Source organism: Somniosus microcephalus, chromosome 12, assembly GCF_052327205.1.
Source record: "Somniosus microcephalus isolate GS21.2 chromosome 12, FLI_Smic_1.0, whole genome shotgun sequence".
Classification (NCBI taxonomy): domain Eukaryota; kingdom Metazoa; phylum Chordata; class Chondrichthyes; order Squaliformes; family Somniosidae; genus Somniosus; species Somniosus microcephalus.
This window is the reverse complement of record NC_140998.1, coordinates 46,782,851-46,805,718: the sequence shown is the minus strand read 5'-3', so window position 1 is coordinate 46,805,718 and position 22,868 is coordinate 46,782,851. Positions and strand designations below refer to the sequence as shown.

Sequence of the window (22,868 nt, the reverse complement as noted above, 5' to 3'; positions counted from 1 at the left end):
TGACATTTTCCAAAATTCTCACTTATTCAGTTGCATCTAAGGTCCGTTATTTACAAGAGTACCACAATCGTGTTCTTCATAACATTTATCCTGTACCATCTGGAACTGATATAGCAAATACACTGAAGTACTTTTCACAGACATTATTAAGGTAAGCCTTGATTTTTATTTCTACTTGTAACTGAAAAAATTGGCTACATAGATATTTTATAAAGTGGGATAGGGCACTGACATTTAGTATTTTCATTCTCTATCTATAAATCATCAAGCAAAATGATTTTTAATTTTATTCAGAAGGAAATTTCAGGCAGCAATAGTTGTATTTAATACAATAGCTAGTCCCCTAGCAGTAAGTGAATTTTATAATTTAATGTAACCAGTAAAACAGTTACTGATATGGATACTTCTTCCTGTTCGTAGCCATTCACTGCTTTGGAAAGATCTTTGTTGTCAGATGATGATATTGCACTCTTTGGCTACTGCTGGCTGAAATACATGAGAAAATAGAAATGGGATGAAATCATGCCACAACCGTGAGCCATGGAGACAAGGAAGGCCTTTGTTAAAATAGTCGACAAAGGGATTTCGTATGAATGCGTTAATACGTTGGTATGCTAATACCGCATTAGTGCACTTTCACTCTGTCAGTTTTTCATGTGCTTCAGCCAGTTAAAAGGGTTGAGGCATCATTATCTGGTCACAAACAAATTAAATTAACAATCTCGCCAAAACAGTTAATAGCTGTTGCAGGCAAGTAAAACCCATCAAATCTTAAAATGTGGGTTTACTGTGTATAAGAAATACTAAAAACAGACTCATGGAAGTAAGTTGTGTAGATTAAATATAAAGTATTACACTGTAATTTTTGTTTAAAATTTTTATGGGATAGCTAGGCCTTTCACAACCTGGAGACAGCAAACAGTTCTAGGATCTCAGTTAGGAGCTCTTTAAAATGTATTATGGTAGCAAAGTAACACATGAAACAAAGCCTGGAAAGAAAATCACACTTAAAAATGTTAGAGAGTAGGGTGCTAACGGGGCAAAAAGCAACTAGCGCCCGGACGTGGTGCCGCCAACGCCTCCCACGAAATTCAGCGGGAGGTTGGGGGCCGCGGTAACCGTTGGAGCCCCGTGGCACTGTGCCGCCGGTGATACGTCATCGCCGTGTGCAGCGCCCCACTCGCACCCCGGCCGCAATCTTCGGTATCGCCCCCTGACTTACCGCTGGACGCTATGTCCGATGGGGTCAGGGGGGCCTACTTGCGGCTGGGGCGGCGCTAATTAAAAGTGAGGTGCCGGGCGCCCATTTTTGTTGCTGGCTGCCTGCCAGCACCTGCCCCCTCTGCCATCCCCGACCTCCTCTACAGCCGCCCCCCCCCCCCGCCCCGCGGAGTGCTGGCTGCGCTCCGTGAGCCTGGCACGTCTCTTGAGTGCCGGGCTCTTTTGCCGGCACTCTGTTCCCTGGTGGCCCAGCTGGGCCCCGGGTCGCGCTGCGCAAGGCCCCTCCCCTTTAAGAAGGGGAGGAAGGCCTGTAGTACCGTGGCACATAGAGCTGCGATATTCCCTCGCAGCACCCCAAGAGGGAGGCGGGGCGCTTCCAATAGCGCCCTGCTTCCCTCTTGGGGTGCTACCGATGAACTTCGGCCACAGGGGTGCTAATTTTTTCGGGACGCTAAAAGTAGCGGCCCGGCGAAGTTATCGCCCCAAAGGGGGTGCGACTCAATTTTTCCTCCTAGATGTCCTTATGGCAAATAACATTTGAATAGGATTTGGGTGCACTACCAGTGTTAGAAAGTTATGTGATGGAGACTCTTTTCAAGGAGGGACAATTGATATGGAAGTCTCTCCAGGCTGCTGTTATACATTTTATAGTTAGTAATTACACAACAGTATTAGTAGAAGTTTGGGAACAGATTTTACCCTTTCATGGTAAATGGTACGTGGCATGAGGGGATGGGTGGGGAAATTTAAAAAGTTACCCATAACTCAAAAATGAGGACCAAAATAATAATGAAAAAGTATTTTTTGTAGTATTGGTGATGGAGAACTGCGAACTAGGGGGCACATGATTTGCCACTGCTTTCACTTCTGTTTTATGGCTTGAAGCCAAATCTCGGCAAGTAGGCGGAGTCTTCTGATTCTGATCGCTGTTATAGGCCCTTAGTGAGTTGAGTTTGGACTGCCTCCATCCAGTCTCTAGTGGATACATGGCAGTCAATCAAAATAAGAAAAAAAAATCCTTTTAACTAGGAAGAAATTGTTGGAATTAGGCAACGTTGGAGAAATCAGAAGGCTGTAATAGAGGGTGCAGTTCAGAAGCTGGACTTTGGACACCTTGTTGGTTTAGTGTGGGAGAAGCTTTACATTGCATCTCTCCTGTGCTTTATCTGGCATGGGAGCGCTTGATGTTGATACTAGATGCAGAGTGGAAGATGTTGTATTTCCTGGTACTGTCAGCTCTAGACTTGATTAGCAGCCAAGAGCATAAATTATTTTAAAGAAATTGGGGGCAAAAAAGAAAATGAATTTATAGCCGTTGCCATTACTATAGTGGTGATAAGTAAAATACAAAGATGATGCCTTTTGTTAGACAAATCCTGGAGGTACAGTAATTGACAGTTTTTATGCCAGATTAGAAAAAAAGAACCATTTTATGTACTGTTCTTTAAAGTCAATCCCCAATCCAAATCAAAACATTTTCAATTCTAGAGCAACAATGTAAATTAAACATAAAACTTATAATGCAAATTAAGAAAAATTCTAAACACAAACCTTCAAATTTACTGTTGGATAAATGTTCCTTCCAATAAACTGTTGCATTCTTTATGTTGTCATTTGCTGAATCACGGCCAGGCTCTTCACATAGTTTGCACAGCTCAAGGCGTCTTCTGTACAACAGATAACTTGGAAAAATAGGGCCATGTAAATTTGACAATGGAACAGATGGTATAAATTTAGGATTTAGCACTTTTATAAGAACATAAGAAATAGGAGCAGGAGTCGGCCGTTCGGCCCTTCGAGCCTGCGCCACCATTCAATAAGATCTTGGCTGATCTTCAACCTCAACTCCATATTTATATATATTTGATCACCATACTCCTTTGGTGTGAGAATTTAACATTGCATGGCCCCATAGATTTTACATTTTTATATTAGAATTATCCATTATTATATTAATAACATAAAAGTGGTCCTTGAAATGCAATGTCACAATAAGGTGGGATGACTCACCAGGGGGGTTTGAATTCATAACCAATGATCTTATAGTCAGAGTGCAGGTTGGACCCCGGTAATCCGGCACCCTCGGGACCAGGATAGTGCCGGACCATTGAAAATTCCGAACCACTGAAGGTGTTGAAAGTCACCACAAACACCGCCAGCACCTGCTCCTCCTCTTCCTGCTGCTGCCCTCCCTGTGCTGCCGCCGCCCACGGGCTGCTCGGGCTCCATCGCTCCGCCGAGCCGTCGGTGATGCTGCGCGGTCCAGGCGCTGATCCTGACCCGGCGGCGGTCCCGGGACCCGAGCCGGACCCATCCCAGGGAGGGAATGTGACAGCAGGACCTTCCTCGTGCCGGACCACTGAAGGTGCCGGATTACCGGGGTTCAACCTGTACAAAATTATTTTTTATTATTATTAAACTTAAGACTGCCTATAACTCTGTACAACTTTGCAACCATTGGGTTATGTACATCCATTCTGGAAATAAAAGCATATAATGTTGACTCTTGGTATCCTATTACTGAGATCTAGAAATCCTGAGTTCAGCTAATTATACCTATTGCAAGTGAAGCCTAGGTTGCATTATATCAACCCTTGATATAAAGTTATCTGGGTTTAGGAACTGTGTTGAAGGAGTTACCCGTAAATGCATACATACGTAAAACATTCCAATCAGCTTTTCTGTCAATTTACCAAATGTAAAGTTGTGTTTTTTGATAAACGTGTTCAATTGAGTTTTAGTATTTAAATTAATATTTAATATGTTGATTAAAACCTATTTTAGAGGTTCATTATTTTAATGACTGAAATGCTGAAATAGAATTTTTTTTAACAATTGAGCTATAGAGTTCTGTTATATCAGGGGTTTAATCTAACAAGTACATTCATTAAATGACTCTACAGTGCTTGGAAGTATAGAGATGTGTTTATTATCTAATATTACATTGCTGATTTTGTAAAAAGTATGAGGGCAAAAAGTTGTGCATTAACCATTTTAAATACAGAATTTCCTTTGCAGCTTTCAAAATGTGTTTGTAATCACACAAGCTTCTGATACTTTCTAAAATTAATATTTTCTTGCATGCAACTGCTTCCATGTTCATATAATGTTAACGGATGACTTCAAACCCCAGTAAAGTTGTAAAACTGTTCATAAAATAATTTGTCCATATGAAACAGGATAGACAAACTAACTGGTGTGATACCTTTTATTGGGCCAACAATTTAGATTAAGGGTTGCCAGACTGATAAAAGCTTGACTAATGTATGATAACAAAAGCAGATATTTAAAGTTTCATTATACACCTTTTTAAGTTAATGATCCTGATTCTTGTATGTTTTAACTTGTGTGTTGGTCCAATTAAAAGGTACTGCATTTGTCTCCTTGAAAGCAATTCATAAATCATTATTGAAGAGAGACAAAATGCTGTACTGGAAAGCATCAAGCCCAGGAGGTTGAATCTCAAAATGTGACATGAAAATTCTTATGTTTGGTATATGTGACCTTGGCTACACCTACTACTAAGAATTTGCTGTGGACTTTTGAGAGACTCCTGCAATGTTTTGCACTTCAGATGTTCATCGCTGTATTTAAAATCTCAGAGCATTTTACTTACCAATCATGCACAACTTTTTGTCTTATTATCACTGTACTTAAATAATGCGGTCACATTTAGAGAGAACAAAATAGTGTTTGTATTACAGAAAATAAAAAAGAACCTTTTATTTCAGTAAATCTTATGGAACAATCAATAGCATACATAAACTACCATTACCATTAGTTCATAAACATATGCTATCAGTCATTGATCTTTAGTATATATTCTTTTATGACTCCTACAAACGTAGTTTAGTTACATCTTAGAATTCTATATTTTTTTACTAAATCACATATCTGTTAAAATTCATTACCCTTAATGATACTGTCACAGTATCATAATTTACATACAGACATTATTTTGGTGTGATAAACATGTGCTGTTTAGAGATTTACATATCAAACACACATGTTTATTCTTCTCCTTAAACATGTTTCATAGGTGCCACCCCCTTGTGAATGAATTATTTTGGGACAGAGACTTGTATAGCTACTGAGCACATATTTAGTGAAGGTAAAAGATACCAATAGTGACTAAATGATGTTTTCATAAATCTTTTGTAGTGAAGTTCATAAATTAAAGCTTTTTTTATGTGTTACCCTTGTAGTTGAAGTCATTGGAAAAATAGGTGTAGTGCCATAAATCCATTCTTCTTTATTTTTTCAATTTTGTTTCCTCCCCGGGTTGTCCAGTGGTTGGGCTGAGTGGGCAGGTAAACTGGTCCCAGGTCTTTTGTAATGCTGTTCTTGATCCAAAGGTGAGGAGAGCACCCTGAGGTGACTCATCCGCTGACTCACTCCTCCTTCCCCATGTGGAAGTGCTTGGCCTTCCCAGCCATATTTCCTTACTGAGATCAGGAACTCAACATGTGAATAATCATAGGCACAAACCCAATTTCTCCTACTCTATAACACAGTGAATTGAATTATCAGTGTGCAGTCCCATTGTGTTGCACATTGAAGATTTTGAGTTTGCTTTCTAGTGTACAATATGAGATATCTCTTTGATTTATAGTCATTAAAAATGGAGGTATAGAACTACAGCATCTGTTTTGCAGCATCTGATTATTCCTGAAAACGTTACTGAGCAGCTGCAGATGTACAAACACTGCTACAGATGGGCAGTACCCTCCAGTTAGGTGCACAGTGAGCAGAGTTGAGTGACTTTCCAACAGAAAAGAACTGAAAATTGGTGGATAGATCACCATGGGTCACTCTCATGCGCCTGGTTACAGAGCAGCGGAAGTCTGAAAGCAGGTTGTTTGCTTTGAGGTATGAGGGGAAGAGAAATGGATAGAATAACTAAAAGTATAGGCTTAGCCAGAGAAGCTACTCTTGGTTTATCAGGAGTAGCAAAGCACTTTATGATGGTGGCAGCAGTGAAATTATTAATAATTAACAGTGAATTTAACAGCAAGTAACCAATTAATGCAGATAAAAACAGCGTAGCAGTATGGATGATTTAATTTCAATTGTTTGGTTTAAGGATAAAAAATGATAAGCATATCAATATCATTTTGTTTCAGGGCAAGTGTATTAAAAACCTTTCCTGAAAAATGTAGCAGAGTAAATTAATGAATTTTTTTTGCATCAGGTGAACATTTAGGACTTAGTTAATAATCTAGTTATGTAGACTAGAAGACTTCAGCGAGATTCATCACACCCAAATTACCTTGAACTCTACTTTAAAAACCAGCTATGCCTACTTGCTGTTGTATAAACTGCTGTTCTCAAATACAACTCCTTCTGCATTCTTTAGGTAATTATATTGCCTTTTATTTGATTTTCATATAAGAAACTTTACATGGAGGTGGCACCTAAAACATGTCATTATATTTATTTGCTCCTTCTTACCAGATAGCACATAGGATGCAATAATTAAGTAATTTTGATTCCATTCCAAATGTGCATATCAGAATGTTACTGCAGTATATTCATAACATAATTGATTTTCTTTATTTTTTTGGGATTGGATCCTATGTGCTCTTTTGATCTGGTATTTTATTATGTTGTCTGTAGTGTCATTTTAATGTAATGTGCTGTTCTTTGTGTCTTTGTTGTCTCTTTTTTTTCTTTGTTCCAAAACAGCATTTTGTCCCGCATAGGGAGGAAGGACAACCAGGATGGCTCCAATTTGACAGTGCCCATGACTATGTGTCTTTTTCCTGTGCCATTCCCACTCACCCCATCCCTAAGACCACAAGTCAGTTCCATCAACCCTACTGTTACTCGCTCCCTCCTTTACAGCGTCCTCCGTGATGCTCCCTCTGAGCGTAATCAGCAAAGTCGTGATGCACAGCTTTCAGAATACCCTTCATTGGACTATCAAGGCCTCTATGTGACACTGGTGACCCTGCTTGACCTGGTTCCTTTGCTACAACACGGCCAACACGGTAAGCGGTGGTCGCTATATAAGTGGGAATTCCTTTTGGGAAAATACCAGTTTTATATCTCCATTTCTGATATTTGGGCTTTCCGAGCATTTTACACAGCTTTATTTTCAAAATTCCCCTACGGTTTAGATACAGGTATTATAGGTTCAGACCACTGAAAGTCAGGCAGCAAAATCAATAGTTTTGCAGCAAATAAATCTCTCCTTTCATGAAGGAAAAGAAATCTCTAAATCAAGCCGTGGATGTGTTATTCATTGCTTATCACTTACATGCATGTGTGCATTTATATGCAACTGGATTCTGGAAAGTGTGAGCATCAAAATATTCAATAAAACTTTGCAGGGATTTGGAACAATAATTAAAAGCTAAAATATCTGTGCAATATTCAGTAATAGTAATTAGTATTGATCTGTGTCAATGTTTGTAGTGCACAGCAACTGTAACTACAAAGGAAAACCAATGTATTTTATAATTCTGTTTTAACTTTCAATATTTCTATTCCTTAATTTGAAAAAAGAATGTACTATTTACATAGGATTTTATGACACTGAATGTGACAGTGTTGGTTGTACCCGTACCAAAATATAAGCTGCAAAACACATTGGGCCGTATTTTCCGATCGGATGCTTCCTGCCTGCGGAAGCCTCCGATCTGGAAAAAATCTACGGACTTACCTGAGGGCTCTTGAGGTGCGTACCCTTCCGCTCCTGGGCCTCTCCAACTCGAAATGTGCAGGGCCCACGTATCTCAGAGGTGCATGCGGTTCGCAAGCGTCCCTGGGATCACGTGGACCATGGGGAGCCAATCAAAGAAGGGAATCTCCTTTCATACACTTGACAGATAAACCTGTCAAATATATGAATGAAAATCAATGAAAAAACATAGTAAAACTTTAAATAAATTTTAAAAAACATCACCTTTTTAAAATTAGTTGAAATTACAATAAATTAAATATTTTAAACAAAAGTTTAATTTTTTGAAAAAAAATTGAAGTTTTTTTTACGAGGCTAAAAATAAACTTACATTTTTTAAAGTATTTTTAAATGAGAAGTGACTGAATTTTTTTTATTTTTTTTCAACTCTTATCCTGGTAAAAGCAGGCCTTACGCCTCTTTTTACCAGGCGTAAGATTTCTAAGGGTTTTCTGCGGGCGGAGGTTATCCAGAAAGCGGAACTCTTCCCCCCCGTAGAGGCCCTTCTCCAGGGCAGGCGTCCGATCTGTCAAGAGCATTTCCGATGTCCCTACAGGTGGGTACACAGTGCGTACACACCCGTAGGGATTGGAATATCCAGGCCATTGTTTACTCATTGTTTCTAGGCCAAAAACTTTCACTTCCCATTTTAATTTAAATTTTGAATTGATTCTGTTCGTTAGCAAATGATTTATAAATTATTGCTTTATCCACTTGGGACTTTCTTTTTTTAAAGGTATTTTCTTGCATTTTACATTCTGTGTCTCCCTTTGCTGCACACCATCCACAGCGTGTGTCTGTGTGTGTCGACAAGTGGTGCTCGGAAGCCACCTACAAGATTGCTGAAAGTATTCTTGGGTGAATTTCCCTTTGATGTGCCTTCATTCCTCCCTTTGGGGAATTGTGTGACCTCTGCTTGGTATCTGACCTCCCCGTGATGGCTGAGATCAGATCAATAACTCCCCATGTTGGAGATTGCTCATACAAGCTCCCATCCAACCATTCCATATCACAAATATAAGAATTAGGAGCAGGAGTCGGCCATACAGCCCCTCGAGCCTGCTCCGCCATTCAATAAGATCATGGTTGATCATCGACATCAACTCCACTTTCCCGCCCGATTTCCATATCCCTTGATTCCACTAGAGTCCAAAATATATGCTGTTGATGTCCGACAGGAGGAGTTTTACTGAATGTTGCCACACCAGCTGCTATTTATTTTAATGTGCTAAAGTCCGTGCCAGTTTATGGCAGCACAGAGTGAGATTCTTTCCCTAATGTCAGTGGAGTGCATTTGCTTCACTCCTGATTGAAATGTTAATAGTTTACAGCGGGAGCCTTTGAACTAGAGAATAATTTTGATAGAAAGCAGAAACTTCAGAAGCATGTTGAACATTAAAGTAAAGACTTTACACAAACGGCATTTAGTTCTGCCGATAGCTGTGCCTATAGTCTTCGATGTAATTTCTGACAGCAGTCTATATTCAACCAGTTGGAGGCATGCTTTTTAACAACCTGTCTCCAACTGAGGTGAGATACCATGTTGTTGTGAGGAGCCACAATTGGCAAACCCTGAATGAAAAGTACTAAAATTAATTGTGCATGTGTTTGCCAGATTTGGATGTCAGCCAGTGCTGTGACTTCAACCCATAATCAACTTACTAAGATGTTAACATTTAAATTCATTTGATAAAGCAATAGTTTATCTAAGGTATTTGCATTGTTTAGGGTTCTTTTTGTGATATGGTACCAAAGATGGATGCATATTGTTCACACCATGGGCCAGATTTTGCTGTGAGTGGCACCATGCATTAGACTTGCCTGTAGATTTTCTATGGGGTTTTGCATGGCAAGTTGCTGTCAGTGGGACATCCAAACAGTGCGGCGCCCTCTACAGGGCATCTCATTAACCAATCAGATTGAAGAATCGTTAATAACAACGCAGAGTCTGAACCAGGAAGTGTAAGCTAGAATAGTGAATTCAAGGTCAAATCAGGTGCAGAAAAAAAATAAAGGCTAGGGGGGAAAAATTGAGTCGCGCCCCCTTAGGGGCGCTAACTTCGCCAGGGTGCTACTTTTAGCTCCCCGAAAAAATTAGCGCCCCCGCAGCCGAAATTGAGTGGTAGCGCCTCTTGGGGCACTGCGAGGGAATATTGTGGTGCTACATGGCGCTGCGGCACATCGCGCCGCGGTATTACAGGCCTTCCTCCCCTTCTTAAAGGGGAGGGGCCTTGTGCTGCGCGGTCCGGGGCCCAGCTGGGCCACCAGGGATCAGAGAGCTGGCAAAAGAGCCCGGCACTCGAGAAGTGCTGGGCTCACGGAGTGCTGCCGGCACTCCGCGGGGGGGGGGGGGGGCGGGGGGGCTTCACAGAAGGTTGGGGACAGCAAAGCGGGCAGGTATGGGCAGGCGGCCAGCAACAAAAATGGTCGCCCGGCACCTCGCCTTTAATTAGCGCTGCCCTAGCCGCAGGTAGGCCCCCCTGACCCTGTCGGACATGGTGTCCGGCGGTAAGTCGGGGAGCTACCGAAGATCGCTGCCAGGGCGCTGCGCACGGCGATGACGTCATCGCCGGCAGTGCCACGTGGCGCTAACGGATACCGCCGCCGCCAACCTTCCGCTGAATTTCGCGGGAGGTGTTGGCGGCGCCACGTCCAGGCGCTAGTTGCTTTGCGCCCTCGGGAGCCGGGTTGGCAATTTACATATGTGAATGAGGCCAGAAGCCTCTACTTTAACCTGCTTTGCAGGTTTTACTGCAGGCGGCTGGGGATCCCGGGGCTCGGGATTCCCGGTGGTGCAAAGAGGCGGCCTCAGCCTCGGGGAGCAATGCTTGTGTGCTGGGAGGAGCAGGAAAGCTTCCTCCCAGTCCCCCAAGCTCCCCACCATCAGCCCGCACTCCCTGGGGATCTGACCCCCAACCAACTCCCCCAGCATCCTGGGCCCAGCACCTGCCTCATCCTGCGACCTCCTGTTCCGCATTCCCCGCCTGACTGGAAGCCAGCCTGTCAATCAGGCTGAGTTCCGGGCGCGGAACCTGCCTCTGGCATCACATGCACGCGGAAACTCCACAGCGTGCTGGGAATCCCGACCTTCCGGTGGGACCCGGTAAAATCCAGCCCAAAGAGAGGGAAAGAAAGATTGGATTAAAAGAGAGAGAGAAAAAAGAGACAGAAAGAGAAGGTAAAAAAAAAAGCTTTTTAAAAAAAAAAAAAAAAATCTCCAATAATTAAAAGCTGAAGGAATGAAACTCGACATTTGTGAAATTTAATTTTCAGTGCCAGAGAGTTTGTTTGGCAGTAATTAAGACTTATCACAGTGTTAAAAGGGTAATTAGGCTGGAATGAACAAGCCCTAACTTTCTGGGGCGAGTTTAGTCCGTATCTATGATGTTAGTGCAGAACTTCATGCCATTTAATTCATCTGAACGGGGAGCCAGATGGCAAGATGCTGTTTATGCGCAGCTTACGGAGGAGCAGCACATCTCAGACAAAACTGCCAGATTTCCACGCTGTCCGATTTGCGCATAAATAACAGTGAGCGCTGTTAGCCTCACTGTTGTTTTTACAGCAAAATCTGGGCCATTGTTTCGCTGAGTGACTTTGCCCCTGACCCAAGCATATAATTCCAATATACCAAATCCATTCACTTAACTCCTTACATCGCATTCCTGATCAAAGAACAATGCTTCCATGCTTCAGATACAAATGTCCTCCAATTAATTATTTCATTATTCAGTACACAAGTTTTTGTCAGTCTTGCATGTTGGTACACACTAACAACCTCTTCTACAAGATCACATTTTGAATTGTGAAATGTTTGGAGTTAGACACAGTTGCACTACGAGTGGCTAAGATACCAATATATATGGCAAATTAATATTGGAATCCTGATCCAAACTTGTGTGTTTTTTCTGGCAAATTGCTGTGTTTATTAGGATTGCTTTGTATTTATTTTTGTTTCTTTTCTTTTAAACAGACTTGGGACAGTCCATATTTTATACGACAACATGCTTGCTGCCATTCCTCAGTGATGATATTCTGAGTACTTTACCTTACACCATGATTTCCACTTTAGCAACGTTCCCTCCATTTCTTCACAAGGATATCATTGAATATCTGAGCACATCTTTCCTCCCAATGGCAATATGTAAGTTTTTTTTCAGCGTCTTGGAAACATACACTTGCAAATGTTACACTATCTTTTTCTTCCTCTTCCATTTGTTTCTATGTATCAGTGTGGTTTTCTTGGTGTTAACACTTGGCTAATTTTTCTTTGTGTCAGTTGCATAAATGGAAAGATGAGAGCCTGCTACAGTTGGAGCGTGTTAACTTTTATGAATATCTTTTCTTATTCTGTTCTGTTTCAGTGTAACGAATGGCATTTCTAGTATACTTTTGATGTGTTTTGCTGACTTTGTGGGGTTTTTTAATCTGACTAGTTCACCTCCCATAGCATTGCTTGTGGATGGGAGCAGGAGGCTAGGCTCAGGGTGAGAGAGGGAACAAGCTGGGCTGAGAGAGAGTGGGGAGAACAGTGCTGGGGCTGAGATGGAGGAGGCAAACTGAGGCTTGGACCGAGGAAAATGTTTTATTTATGTAGGATAGATTGATTCATTTACAGCCTAGTAATGGGAGCAGAAAAAGCTCATTTTTCTGCAAGTTAAATTTAATTTAAAATCTTAAATGTGCAACATGTAAGATACAACATTCTTCTGCCACATCAATCTAATTGGACCTTGAACTCTCTGGGCATGTATAAACAATAACAGTAGTTTATCTTTTGTAAAATGTTATTGCAGCATCCTTATAGGCTGCTTATATCTGGAGCAAAAATCCACTTCGATTTCTAACACAGTCAGTGCATTTCTTGTCGTTTGGCTGAATTACTCCAGTTTCCTCCCACCATTACTGAAATGTTGGGTTTCCATAGTTTAAATAAACTCACAAAACCCTCCTAACTGACCTGACGTGGTGATACAGGGCTGGATCCAGTGTCTTGTGGCACAGTTGTCCAATGCACGGAAGGCACAGTTGTGGCATGGCTTCATTGGTGCTCCCTCTCTTTGAGGAGTTCGAGCTGGAGTGGCACTCACAGTTGTTGCACTTCAAACTCGACAGAATTTGTGCCCATGCCAATCCCGCCCATCCATCACATCAAAGAGGGCAGCTGGTCCTAGGCCAGGAGGGAGTGGAGAGGCTGGGGCTGGGTGGGAATGGAGTGGGTGAATGCTGAGGCAAGTGCTGGGGCTAGGTGTAAACAGAGATGTAGTGGCTCCGGCCAAGAGGGTGTGGAGACGCTAAGGCCTGGGGCTGCAGAATGAGATTGGGACAATCATGAGACTCCGTTTTTGTAAATAAATATCAATATTATAAATCACTTTTCAGTTGAAAGTTTGATATTTACCAAATGCTCTCTCTAGTGGGTTCATCTAAGCGAGAAGGTGTTCCACCTTATGTGAATTATTCTGCATCTTCAATGCTGATGATTGCTATGCAGTATACAACAAATCCAGGTAGGTGCAAAACAATGTATAAACCCTTGAGGATGAATATAAACTAGTTGTGGCATGGTATATTGAATATCAAATATTTTTAGTGATTGAGAACTATGTTAACATTATAGCTGATATAAATTTGGAAATAAAGTTGACCGTTGGGATTTTTCTCTCTTGTAATTTATTGGCATTTTAATAAAATAATACCACCTTCTCAACCCACCTGCAATATCGTAACATGTGCATATTGGTTGCAACATTTTACAAAATAACTTAACTGTTCAATGTTAAAAGGTAAGTATCTAAAATATAGACATTAAAAATGCTTATTAATCGATAATTGCTGTGAATTTTCAGTGTGGGACCCAGTAGGTAAATTGATAATTTTTCCTCATTTGATGCGTGGTTTGGAAGAGCTAATATCACCATTTTATTCATCTACAGATTAATATAAGTTTTGCGTGAGTTGAGGGTTGCATCGTTGTGTCACTGGCAGTGAAAGTTGTGCCGGTTTGGGATTAGCCCTAGCAGACAGCGGCATGCCCCTAGGGCATTGATGCTGTTCGCAGTCTTTGTGCATTCCAGATTGCTTCCCAAAAATGATTGATTTGTGGGCAGGACCAGAACATACGTGTACTTCTAATATTATTGTTACGACTTCAATAACAACAATCTCTTCGCCCCACCAATGGCAGCCGTGTCTTCAGCAGCCTGAGCCCTAAACTCTGGGATTACCTCCCTAAAACTCTCCAGTTCCTCTCCTCCTTTAAGACCCTCTTTAAAACATACCCCTTTGGTCAAGCTTTTATTCACCCTTTCTAATATTTGGTGCTATATCCGTTTTTGTCTTCTTGCGCTTTTGAGAAGTGCCTTGCCAAATCGTTCCAAGTTAAAGGTGCGATATAAAAGCGAGTTGTTACTCATTGCTGAAAGGACAAGTTCTCACCCTTATGAAGAAGCTGGCCAAGTCTGGCGATGCCCTTCTCTTGCCAGGCTCTGATTCCATTTGTCACTAGTGTACCTGAGCGTTCTTTTATGTAGAAGATTGAGAAGGGGACAAACGGACATAGCAGAATCTTCAGTTGTGTACATGCCTCCTTCCAGATTGATAGCATTAGTGCAAAATTTGATCTTCCTGAAATAAACTAAGACTATAATCGGAATGCTTTTCCTTAGCCTGTTTCAGGATGATCAAATTCTGGCATCTTTATACATTTTTAAAGTGAAATGATAGAAACTGGATAACATATTGGATTGACACATCATCGTTTCACTTCTGCGGCCTCAGTTGAAACCCAGTTCACGTTGATAAAGAAAGGTCACCTCGTTCTGTTAACTGCAAAGACTTTACATGAAGTGACCTCGTGTACTACCCACCCAGTTCCCAGTGGGTGTGAGGTCACAGCACAAAACTGATAGCAAAGAGATTGATGATCATCACCAGAAGAATGAAAGGGAGTTAGATTTTTTTCAGAGGTTTATTAGAACATAGAATATTTTACTACAAGTGCCTATTGAGGTAGAAACTGTAACCATTGCTTGAATTTGATCCACAAAGAATATAAAATAATGTGGGGAGAGTACAGGGAAATGGAATTACTGTATTTTTAAAAACTTGTTATTAGGATATAGGTCATGACTTAGTACCTTATGGAGGAGTACGGTTGGGTTGATATTATTAAAACAAAATCTTATAATTGAGTTTTGATGAAGAGACTCTTTGAAACATGAACCTGTTGAAAACATGCTGATCGACCAGATGTGCATTTCAAACATTTTCTGATTTTTATAACCTTAAAACATGAGGCTAGAAATTACTCTTGGTTATAATAGTGGTGAAATGCTTAAAACATTTGCATGAAATTATACATCTTGCCCGATTTTCCCATTCACTTTGAAGTCAATGAAAAGGAAAATGGAACAAGGTGTGTATTTCATGTTTTAAGTCACCACCCTTAATCTTTACATCCTGACTGTTGAAATCATAGAAACATAGAAGATAGGAGCAGGAGTGGGCCATTCGGCCCCTCGAGCCTGCTCCGCCATTTAATGAGATCATGGCTGATCATCCAAATTCAGTACCCTGTCCCTGCTTTCTCCCAATATCCCTTGATCCCTTTAGCCTCAAGAAATATATCCAACTCCTTCTTGAATATATTTAATGAATTAGCCTCAACTGCCCTGTGTGGCAGAGAATTCCACAGGTTCACCACTCTGGGTGAAGAAATTCCTCCTCATCTCAGTCCTAAATGGCTTACCCCTTATCCTTAGACTGTGACCCCTGATTCTAGACTCCCCCACCATCAGGAACATCCTTCCTGCATCTAGTCTGTCTAGTCCTGTTAGAATTTTATAAGTTTCAATGAGATCCCCTCTCATTCTTCTAAACTCCAGTGAATATAAGCCTAATCGACCCAATCTCTCCTCGTACGTCATTCCTGCCATCCCAGGTATCAGCCTGGTGAATCTTCGCTGAACTCCTTCCATGGCAAGAACATCCTTCCTCAGATAAGGTGACCAAAACTGCACACAATACTCAAGGTGTGGTCTCACCAAGGCCCTGTACAACTGCAGCAAGACATCCTTGTTCCTGTACTCAAATCCTCTCGCTACGAAGGCCAACATACCATTTGCCTTCTTAACCACCTGCTGCACCTGCATGCTTACCTTCAGCGACTGGTGCACAAGGACACCCAGGTCTCGTTGCACTTCCCCTTCTCACAATCTATTGCCATTCAGATAATAATCTGCCTTCCTGTTTTGCTACCAAAGTGGATAACCTCACATTTATCCACGTTATATTGCATCTGCCATGCTTCTGCCCAATCACCCAACCTGTCCAAATCATACTGGAGTTTCTCGGTATCCTCCTCACAGCACACACGCCTACCCAGCTTTGTGTCGTCTGCAAATTTGGAGATATTACATCTAGTTCCCTTGTCTAGATCATTAATATATATTGTGAATAGCTGGGGTCCAAGGACTGATCCCTGCGGTACCCCACTAGTCACTGCCTGCCCCTCGGAAAAAGACCCGTTTATTCCAACTCTGTCTTTCTGTCTGCCAACCAGTTCTCTATCCTAAAGTCAGTATCTTGCCCCCAATCCCATGTGCCTTAACTTTACATGCTAATCTCTTATGCGGGACCTTATCGAAAGCCTTCTGAAAGTCCAAATACACCACACCCACTGGTTCTCCCTTATCTATTTTACCAGTTACATCCTCAAAAAATTCCAGTAAATTAGTCAAGCACGATTTACCCTTTGTAAATCCATGTTGACTTTGTCCAATCCTGTCACTGTTTTCCAAGTGCTCTGCTATTACATCTTTTATAATGGACTCTAGCATTTTCCCCACTACCGATGTCAGTCTTACCAGTCTGTAATATCCTGTTTTCTCTCTACCACCTTTTTTGAATAGTGGGGTAACATTAGCTACCCTCCAATCCATGGGTACTGTTCCAGATTCCATCGAATGTTGGAAGATGATTAGCAATGCTTCTACTATTTCTAGGGCCACTTCCTTAAGTACCCTAGGATGTAGATTATCAGGCCCTGGGGATTTATCGGCCTTCAATCCCATCAATTTCCTTAACACCATTTCCCTACAAATACTGATTTCTTTCAGTTCCTCCCTTTTATCAGACCCTATGTTCCCCGACATCTCTGGGAGGTTATTTGTGTCCTCCTTTGTGAAGACAGAACCAAAATATGTATTTAATTGGTCTGCCATTTCTTTGTTCCCCGTTATAAATTCCCCTGATTCTGACTGCAAGGGACCTACGCTTGACTTCACCAATCTTTTTCTCTTCACATATCTATAAAAGCTTTTACAGTCAGTTTTTATGTTCCCTGAAAGCTTACTCTCATATTCTATTTTCCCCTTCTTAATTAATCCCTTTGTCCTCCTTTGTTGAATCCTAAACTGCTCCATATTGGTCCAGGAAACCATCCCGTATACACTGTAGGAATTCCTCCTCCACAGTATTGTTACTAATTTGGTAAGCCCAATCTATATGTAAATTAAAGTCACCCATGATAACTGCTTATTGCCCTTATTGCACATGTCTCTAATTTCCCGTTTAATGCCATCCCCAACCTTGGCATTACTGTTTGGGGGTCTGTATACAACTCCCACTAACGTTTTCTGCCCCTTAGTATTTCTCAGCTCTGCCCATACAGATTCCACATCATCAGAGCTAATATCCTTCCTTACTATTATGTTAATCTCTTTAACCAGCAATGCTACCTCACCTCCTTTTCCTTTTTTCTTGTCCTTCCTGAATATTGAATACCCTTGGATGTTGAATTCCCAGTCTTGGTCACCCTGGAGCCATGTCTCCGTAATCCCAATTATATCATATCAGTTTACATCTATTTGCGCAGCTAATTCATCCACCTTATTACGAATGCTCCTCGCATTGAGACACAAAGGCCTAGAAATTGGGTTGGTAGCGCCGGTGCTGAGCGCCTAAAGAGACCTAGATTTGGGGCGAAGCGCTATGAAGATAGCGCCAACTCAGATATTGACTATACATTTAGCGCCTGCGCTAAGTGTTTGCGCGCGCCCGCGAGCGCAAGCAGCTCATGACGTCATTTCAGTGTGCAACGCCTTTTAGGAGCGCCTGAGTGCATATTGGGTGGCGCCCAGAGCCTTAGCGCCCAGCACTATTAGTGACAGTTCGAGGGAGGGCTAACAGGCCCTTCTCGGAGTAGGGGGGCGCTATTTAAAGGGGACAGCTCTACTGCAGAATCTTCTGCCACTTGGCCTGCTCATTGCGCTCGCTGCTAGAGAGAGTTGGCGAGCTAATGTGGAGCGGAGTTCTGGGATTTGAGCTTCACAGTACTTGGTACCTTCAACCCTGTCCAAAGCACTTGCACCACTACGCCTAAAAGTCTTTTGACCAACTGGCATCGGAATGGGAGCTTGTTTGGAGGGCGATGGACCTCATCTGCACTCTGTGCAGCAGTCATGACGACCTGCCTTGCCCTGCGGGGAGACGGTGGCTGAACTTGCCTATCCCCCCTGCGTTGCTCCATGCTGCTTGGTCCGGCAACTGGTTCATCCTCAGAGCCACACCCCCTCCCCTCCAGGGGACTACTATCCCCAGTCTGCAGATGTCTCTGCTCCCCGGATTCTGCAACGGCTGGTCCGGATTCCTCCTGGTCCTCGCCTCTGGTGGCACTGGCAGCTTCAGCGCGTTGAGCCCGAGTTGGTGCTGCTTCATCTGAAAATGGGAGGTGGAAGAGTGGCTTTAGCAAAAGGACAGGTTTGCTGAAAGGCACGCCAGATTGCGGCAAGGCTCTGACATGGCTGCACACTGAGGATGCATGCTGGCGGGGGGACCAAGTGGAAGGCAACAGGTGGAAAAGGTGAGAGTCTTACCCTCGCTGTCGGTAATGGGGTCGGCAGATGCAGTGGTCACTGGACCAGACAGACATCCTCCAAGTATCTGGTGCACTCTCTCCTCCAGATCCGTGAGAGTGACCACCTGTGCAGGTCCGCCACCGGTTCGACGCTGCTCCTTTCTAATCTGTGCCATCTTGGACTGCAGGGGAAAGAAGGGGAGGTTCTGTTACATGAGGCCTTGAGACCTCATCGCATGCCCCCCCCCCCCCCATGGTGCAAGAGCCCTTACATAGAAACATAGAAACTAGGAGCAGGAGTAGGCCATTCGGCCCTTCGAGCCTGCTCCGCCATTCAACGAGATCATGGCTGATCATCCAAACCCTAGCACCCAGTCCCTACACCGACAGCCATCCCACCCAAGCCCTATCCCCGTAACCCCACGTATTTAATCCCCCCTAACACTAAGGGTCAATTTTTTTTATCATGGCCAATCAACCTAACCCGCACATCTTTGGACTGTGGGAGGAAACCGGAGCACCCGGAGGAAACCCACGCAAACACGGGGAGAATGTGCAAACTCCACACATGAGGCCTTGAGACCTCATCGCATGCCCCCCATGGTGCAAGAGCCCTTACATGAGGCCTTGAGACATCTGTCCATGTGTGTGGCCAGAAAGGGCCATTGGTGCATACTGACAGATGGCCATTGGCGCATCATTGCAGCAGGGTGCCCGAAGTCCGCTGCAGATGGAGGGAAGCACAAGTTTGGTAAACCATCACTCACCCTAACTATCCGTGTGAGGTCGTTGAATTTCTTCCTGCACTGAAGAGGGGTCCTGGTCGCCATGCTGCTGGAATTCACCCTCACAGCAACCTCCCTCCGGATACAGGACCTCTCGACGGTGTTCAACTGCAGCCACCAAGTGGTCCAGAGCCTCAGTGCTGAAGCGCTCTGCTCTCTGCCTAACCTTCTCCATAATGCACAAGTTTCTAACGCCAGACAAGGGCGAGCGCCGAATCTGGGTGTTTAAGCTCAGTCTGACTGACCCGCCCCTTTAAGAGCCGTCCGGCGCCTGTAGGTCTCATGATTTCCCGTAATTGAGTTCACCTGCGCTGCGCCCGTCCGCGTCGATATTGAGTAGCGCCTGACCTTTTGCGCCTTAAGAGCACCGTGCAACGGCTGATTTAGCGCCTCAATCCCCTTTGGGGGCGATGCAACCCAATATCGCGCCAGGCGGCGATAAGTTTCGTCTGGCTATAAACTTTGCGCATCGCCAGTTCTAACGCCTCAAGCGGGGCTATACCCAATTTCTAGGCCAAAGCCTTCAGGCTTGATTTTTTACACTCTGTCCTTTTAGAATTCTTATTTACTGTGGCCCTGTTTGATTTGCACCCTTGATTTCTCTGCCTTCCACTTTTGCTTTTCTCCTTCCTGTCTTTTGTTTCTATCCTTGCTTCCCTTTTCTCTGTGTTCCTGCACAGGTTCCCAACCCCCTGCCATTTTAGTTTAAACCCTCCCCAACAGCACTAGCAAACACTCCCCCTAGGACATCGGTTCTGGTCCCGCCCAGGTCCAAACTGCCCAGTTTGTACTGGTCCCACCTCTCCCAGAACCGGTTCCAATGTCACAGGAATTTGAATCCCTCCCCTTTGCACCATTCCTCTCGCCACTTCCTCAAGACTCATTGTATTGCCTCGTAGACTAATTCATTCTTTCCCTCACTCAAAACCAGAATACCTTCTTCCTCGCACAATCTACATGCTTTAAAAACACGAGCTTTGTGTTGCTTCATCATTATTTCTGATTTTCCTTGTCTTTACTCTATTCTTTTACATCTTGGTATTCTGCAAATGGGCCATACCTAGAGCTGTCAAAATAGTGTCACTTGTCAGCTGTTTTGCTTCATTGCTACTTCCCAAGATAATTTTCACCATCTGGTTTTGGTTCCCTCCAGTTAGTGCATGTTAAGTGTGAGGTGATACATTTTGGTAGGAAGAATGAGGAGAGACCATACGCACTAAATGGTACATTTTTAAAGGGCGTGCAAGAACAGAGAGATCTGGGGGTGCTTGTGCACAAATCTTTGAAGGTGGCAGGACAGGTTAACAAAGCAGTTGGGATCCTGGACTTTATAAATAGAGGCATAAGCCGGAATTTTCTCCAGGTAGGCGGTTTGGGGGCGGGGGGGCCTCTGAGGTGGGCAGGAAACCCGGGAGGCCGGGTTTCCCGCAGGCCCTACCAACTTTAACTGCAAGGGCTGATTTGCATGTGAGGCCTTGGTTAACCACCTGTTGCCAGCCAGATTGGGAGGCTGGCTGGCTGCGGGTGGGTAGGCCTGCAGATGCAGAGAGGGAGTGAGGGGCTGGTCTGGGGAAGGGATCGCGGGGGGCTCGGTAAGGGATCGCTGGGCGGGGGGGGGGTGGTGGTTCGGGGATCGGCAGGGGCTCGGTCGGGGGGTGGGGTGGAGGTGCGGCCAGGTTTCGGGGATTGGAATTGGCGGGGGGTTGACGGGGGGGCCGGGGCGGGTCAGCAGGAGCATCGGCAGGGAGGAAGAGAGGATCGGGGCCTGCCACCGGAGGATTGTGGCCGGTCTCAGCACCATCGGTGGGGTGGGCGGGGGGGAGGCTTCATGGTGGGGATCGGAGGCCTGGGAAGGCAATCGGAGGCCTCGTGGTGGGGTCTCCGATCGCAGGGGTTGTGCTAGGTAGGGTCTTGGGATCCAGGAGGTAGGTATAAAGCTACTTACCTCCTGGCTGCCTCTGTTTAGCTGCCAGGTTTCACGAATTGTGTGAAACCCTTCCACAGGCAGTTAAATTCAAAATGGAGGGGAAAAAAGAGGCTTCCAGCCTCATTACAATATTTAAATTGACATACTGCCCCCGGGAGTGGGTTGGTTGCCCGCTCCGTGTCCCGCCTCCGTTAAAATGGGAAGTGGGTGGGTTGGAGGCGGGATCAGGCCAGGAATCTCATTTTTAACAATTTAGTTGTCCCCACGCTCCAAACCCACCCATTGTTTTAGGGGAAAATTCCGGCCATCGGGTACAAAAGCCAGGAAGTTATGCTAAACCAATATAAAACACTAGTTTGGCCCCAGCTGGAGTATTGTGTCCAATTCTGGGCACTGTTGTGTCCGAGAGTAATAAGACACAAGACGGCAGGGGAACGGTACAACAGGTGTTTACTCCATGTGGCTCACTCTGGAACTGAACTGTACAGATTACTACTCAGTGCTATATACAGGTGTGGTTACTGCCGGTACTGCAGTATACATGAGCTGTAAAAAGTAGTTCCCCCCTTAAAGGTATATACATTACAGGCACCACACTTTAGGAAGGAGGTGAATGCTTTGGAGAGGGTGCAGAAGAGATTTACTAGAATGGTTCCAGGGATGAGGGATTACAGTTACATGGATAGACTGGAGAAGCTGGGGTTGTTCTCCTTGGAGCAGAGAAGGCTAAGAGGAGATTTGATAGAGGTGTTTAAAACCATGAAGGATTTAGAGTAAATAAAGAGAAACTGTTTCCAATGGCTGAAGGGTCGATAATAAGAGGGCACAGATTTAAGGTGATTGGCAAAAGAACCAGAGTCGACACGAGGAAAAACCTTTTTACACGAGTGGCTAGGATTTGAAACGCACTGCCTAATAGGGTGGTGGGTACAGATTCAATAGTACCCTTCAAAAGGAAATTGGATAAATACTTGAAGGAGAAAAAGTTGCAAAAATATGGGGAAAAAGCGGGGCGTGGGACTAACTGAATTGCTCTTCGAAAGAGCCGGCGTGGACTCGATGGACTGAATGGCTTCCTGTGCTGTAATATGATTTTATGATTTTCTTCGGACTACTATTTTAATAAAGGCATTAGCCCCTTTATTTTGAAATGGGTGAATGCTTCTGTTAAAATAAGAACAGAGAATGTCATACAAATGTGTTCAGTGTTTGCCCTGTTATTGCCAAAAGTAATTTCTCTTTTGACCCTATTAGAAAGGCTTAGTTTCTTGTACTGGAATTAAAAATCATTACACACTGCAATCATTAAGAAATGCACGGAAATCTAGTTTCCCGAAACAGGCATGGAGAGCTGAATTTTGCTCTCAGGTGGACTTGACTGACTGCCCCCAATCT

General features: G+C 43.7%; 1 protein-coding gene across 3 annotated transcripts in view; it reads left to right on the top strand.

Moving 5' to 3' along the window:
• unc79 (unc-79 homolog, NALCN channel complex subunit) overlaps window positions 1–22,868 on the top strand; it is a 237,315-nt gene that overhangs the window by 4,814 nt on the left and 209,633 nt on the right. For 2 of the 3 annotated variants that reach the window (XM_086002785.1, XM_086002783.1), the window contains exons 2-5: window positions 31–151; window positions 6,907–7,211; window positions 11,877–12,047; window positions 13,321–13,413. In XM_086002785.1, the coding sequence (XP_085858911.1) occupies window positions 31–151; window positions 6,907–7,211; window positions 11,877–12,047; window positions 13,321–13,413 (690 nt within the window). The remainder of the gene's footprint in view (window positions 1–30; window positions 152–6,906; window positions 7,212–11,876; window positions 12,048–13,320; window positions 13,414–22,868) is intronic. The other variant, XM_086002784.1, reaches the window with a different exon arrangement.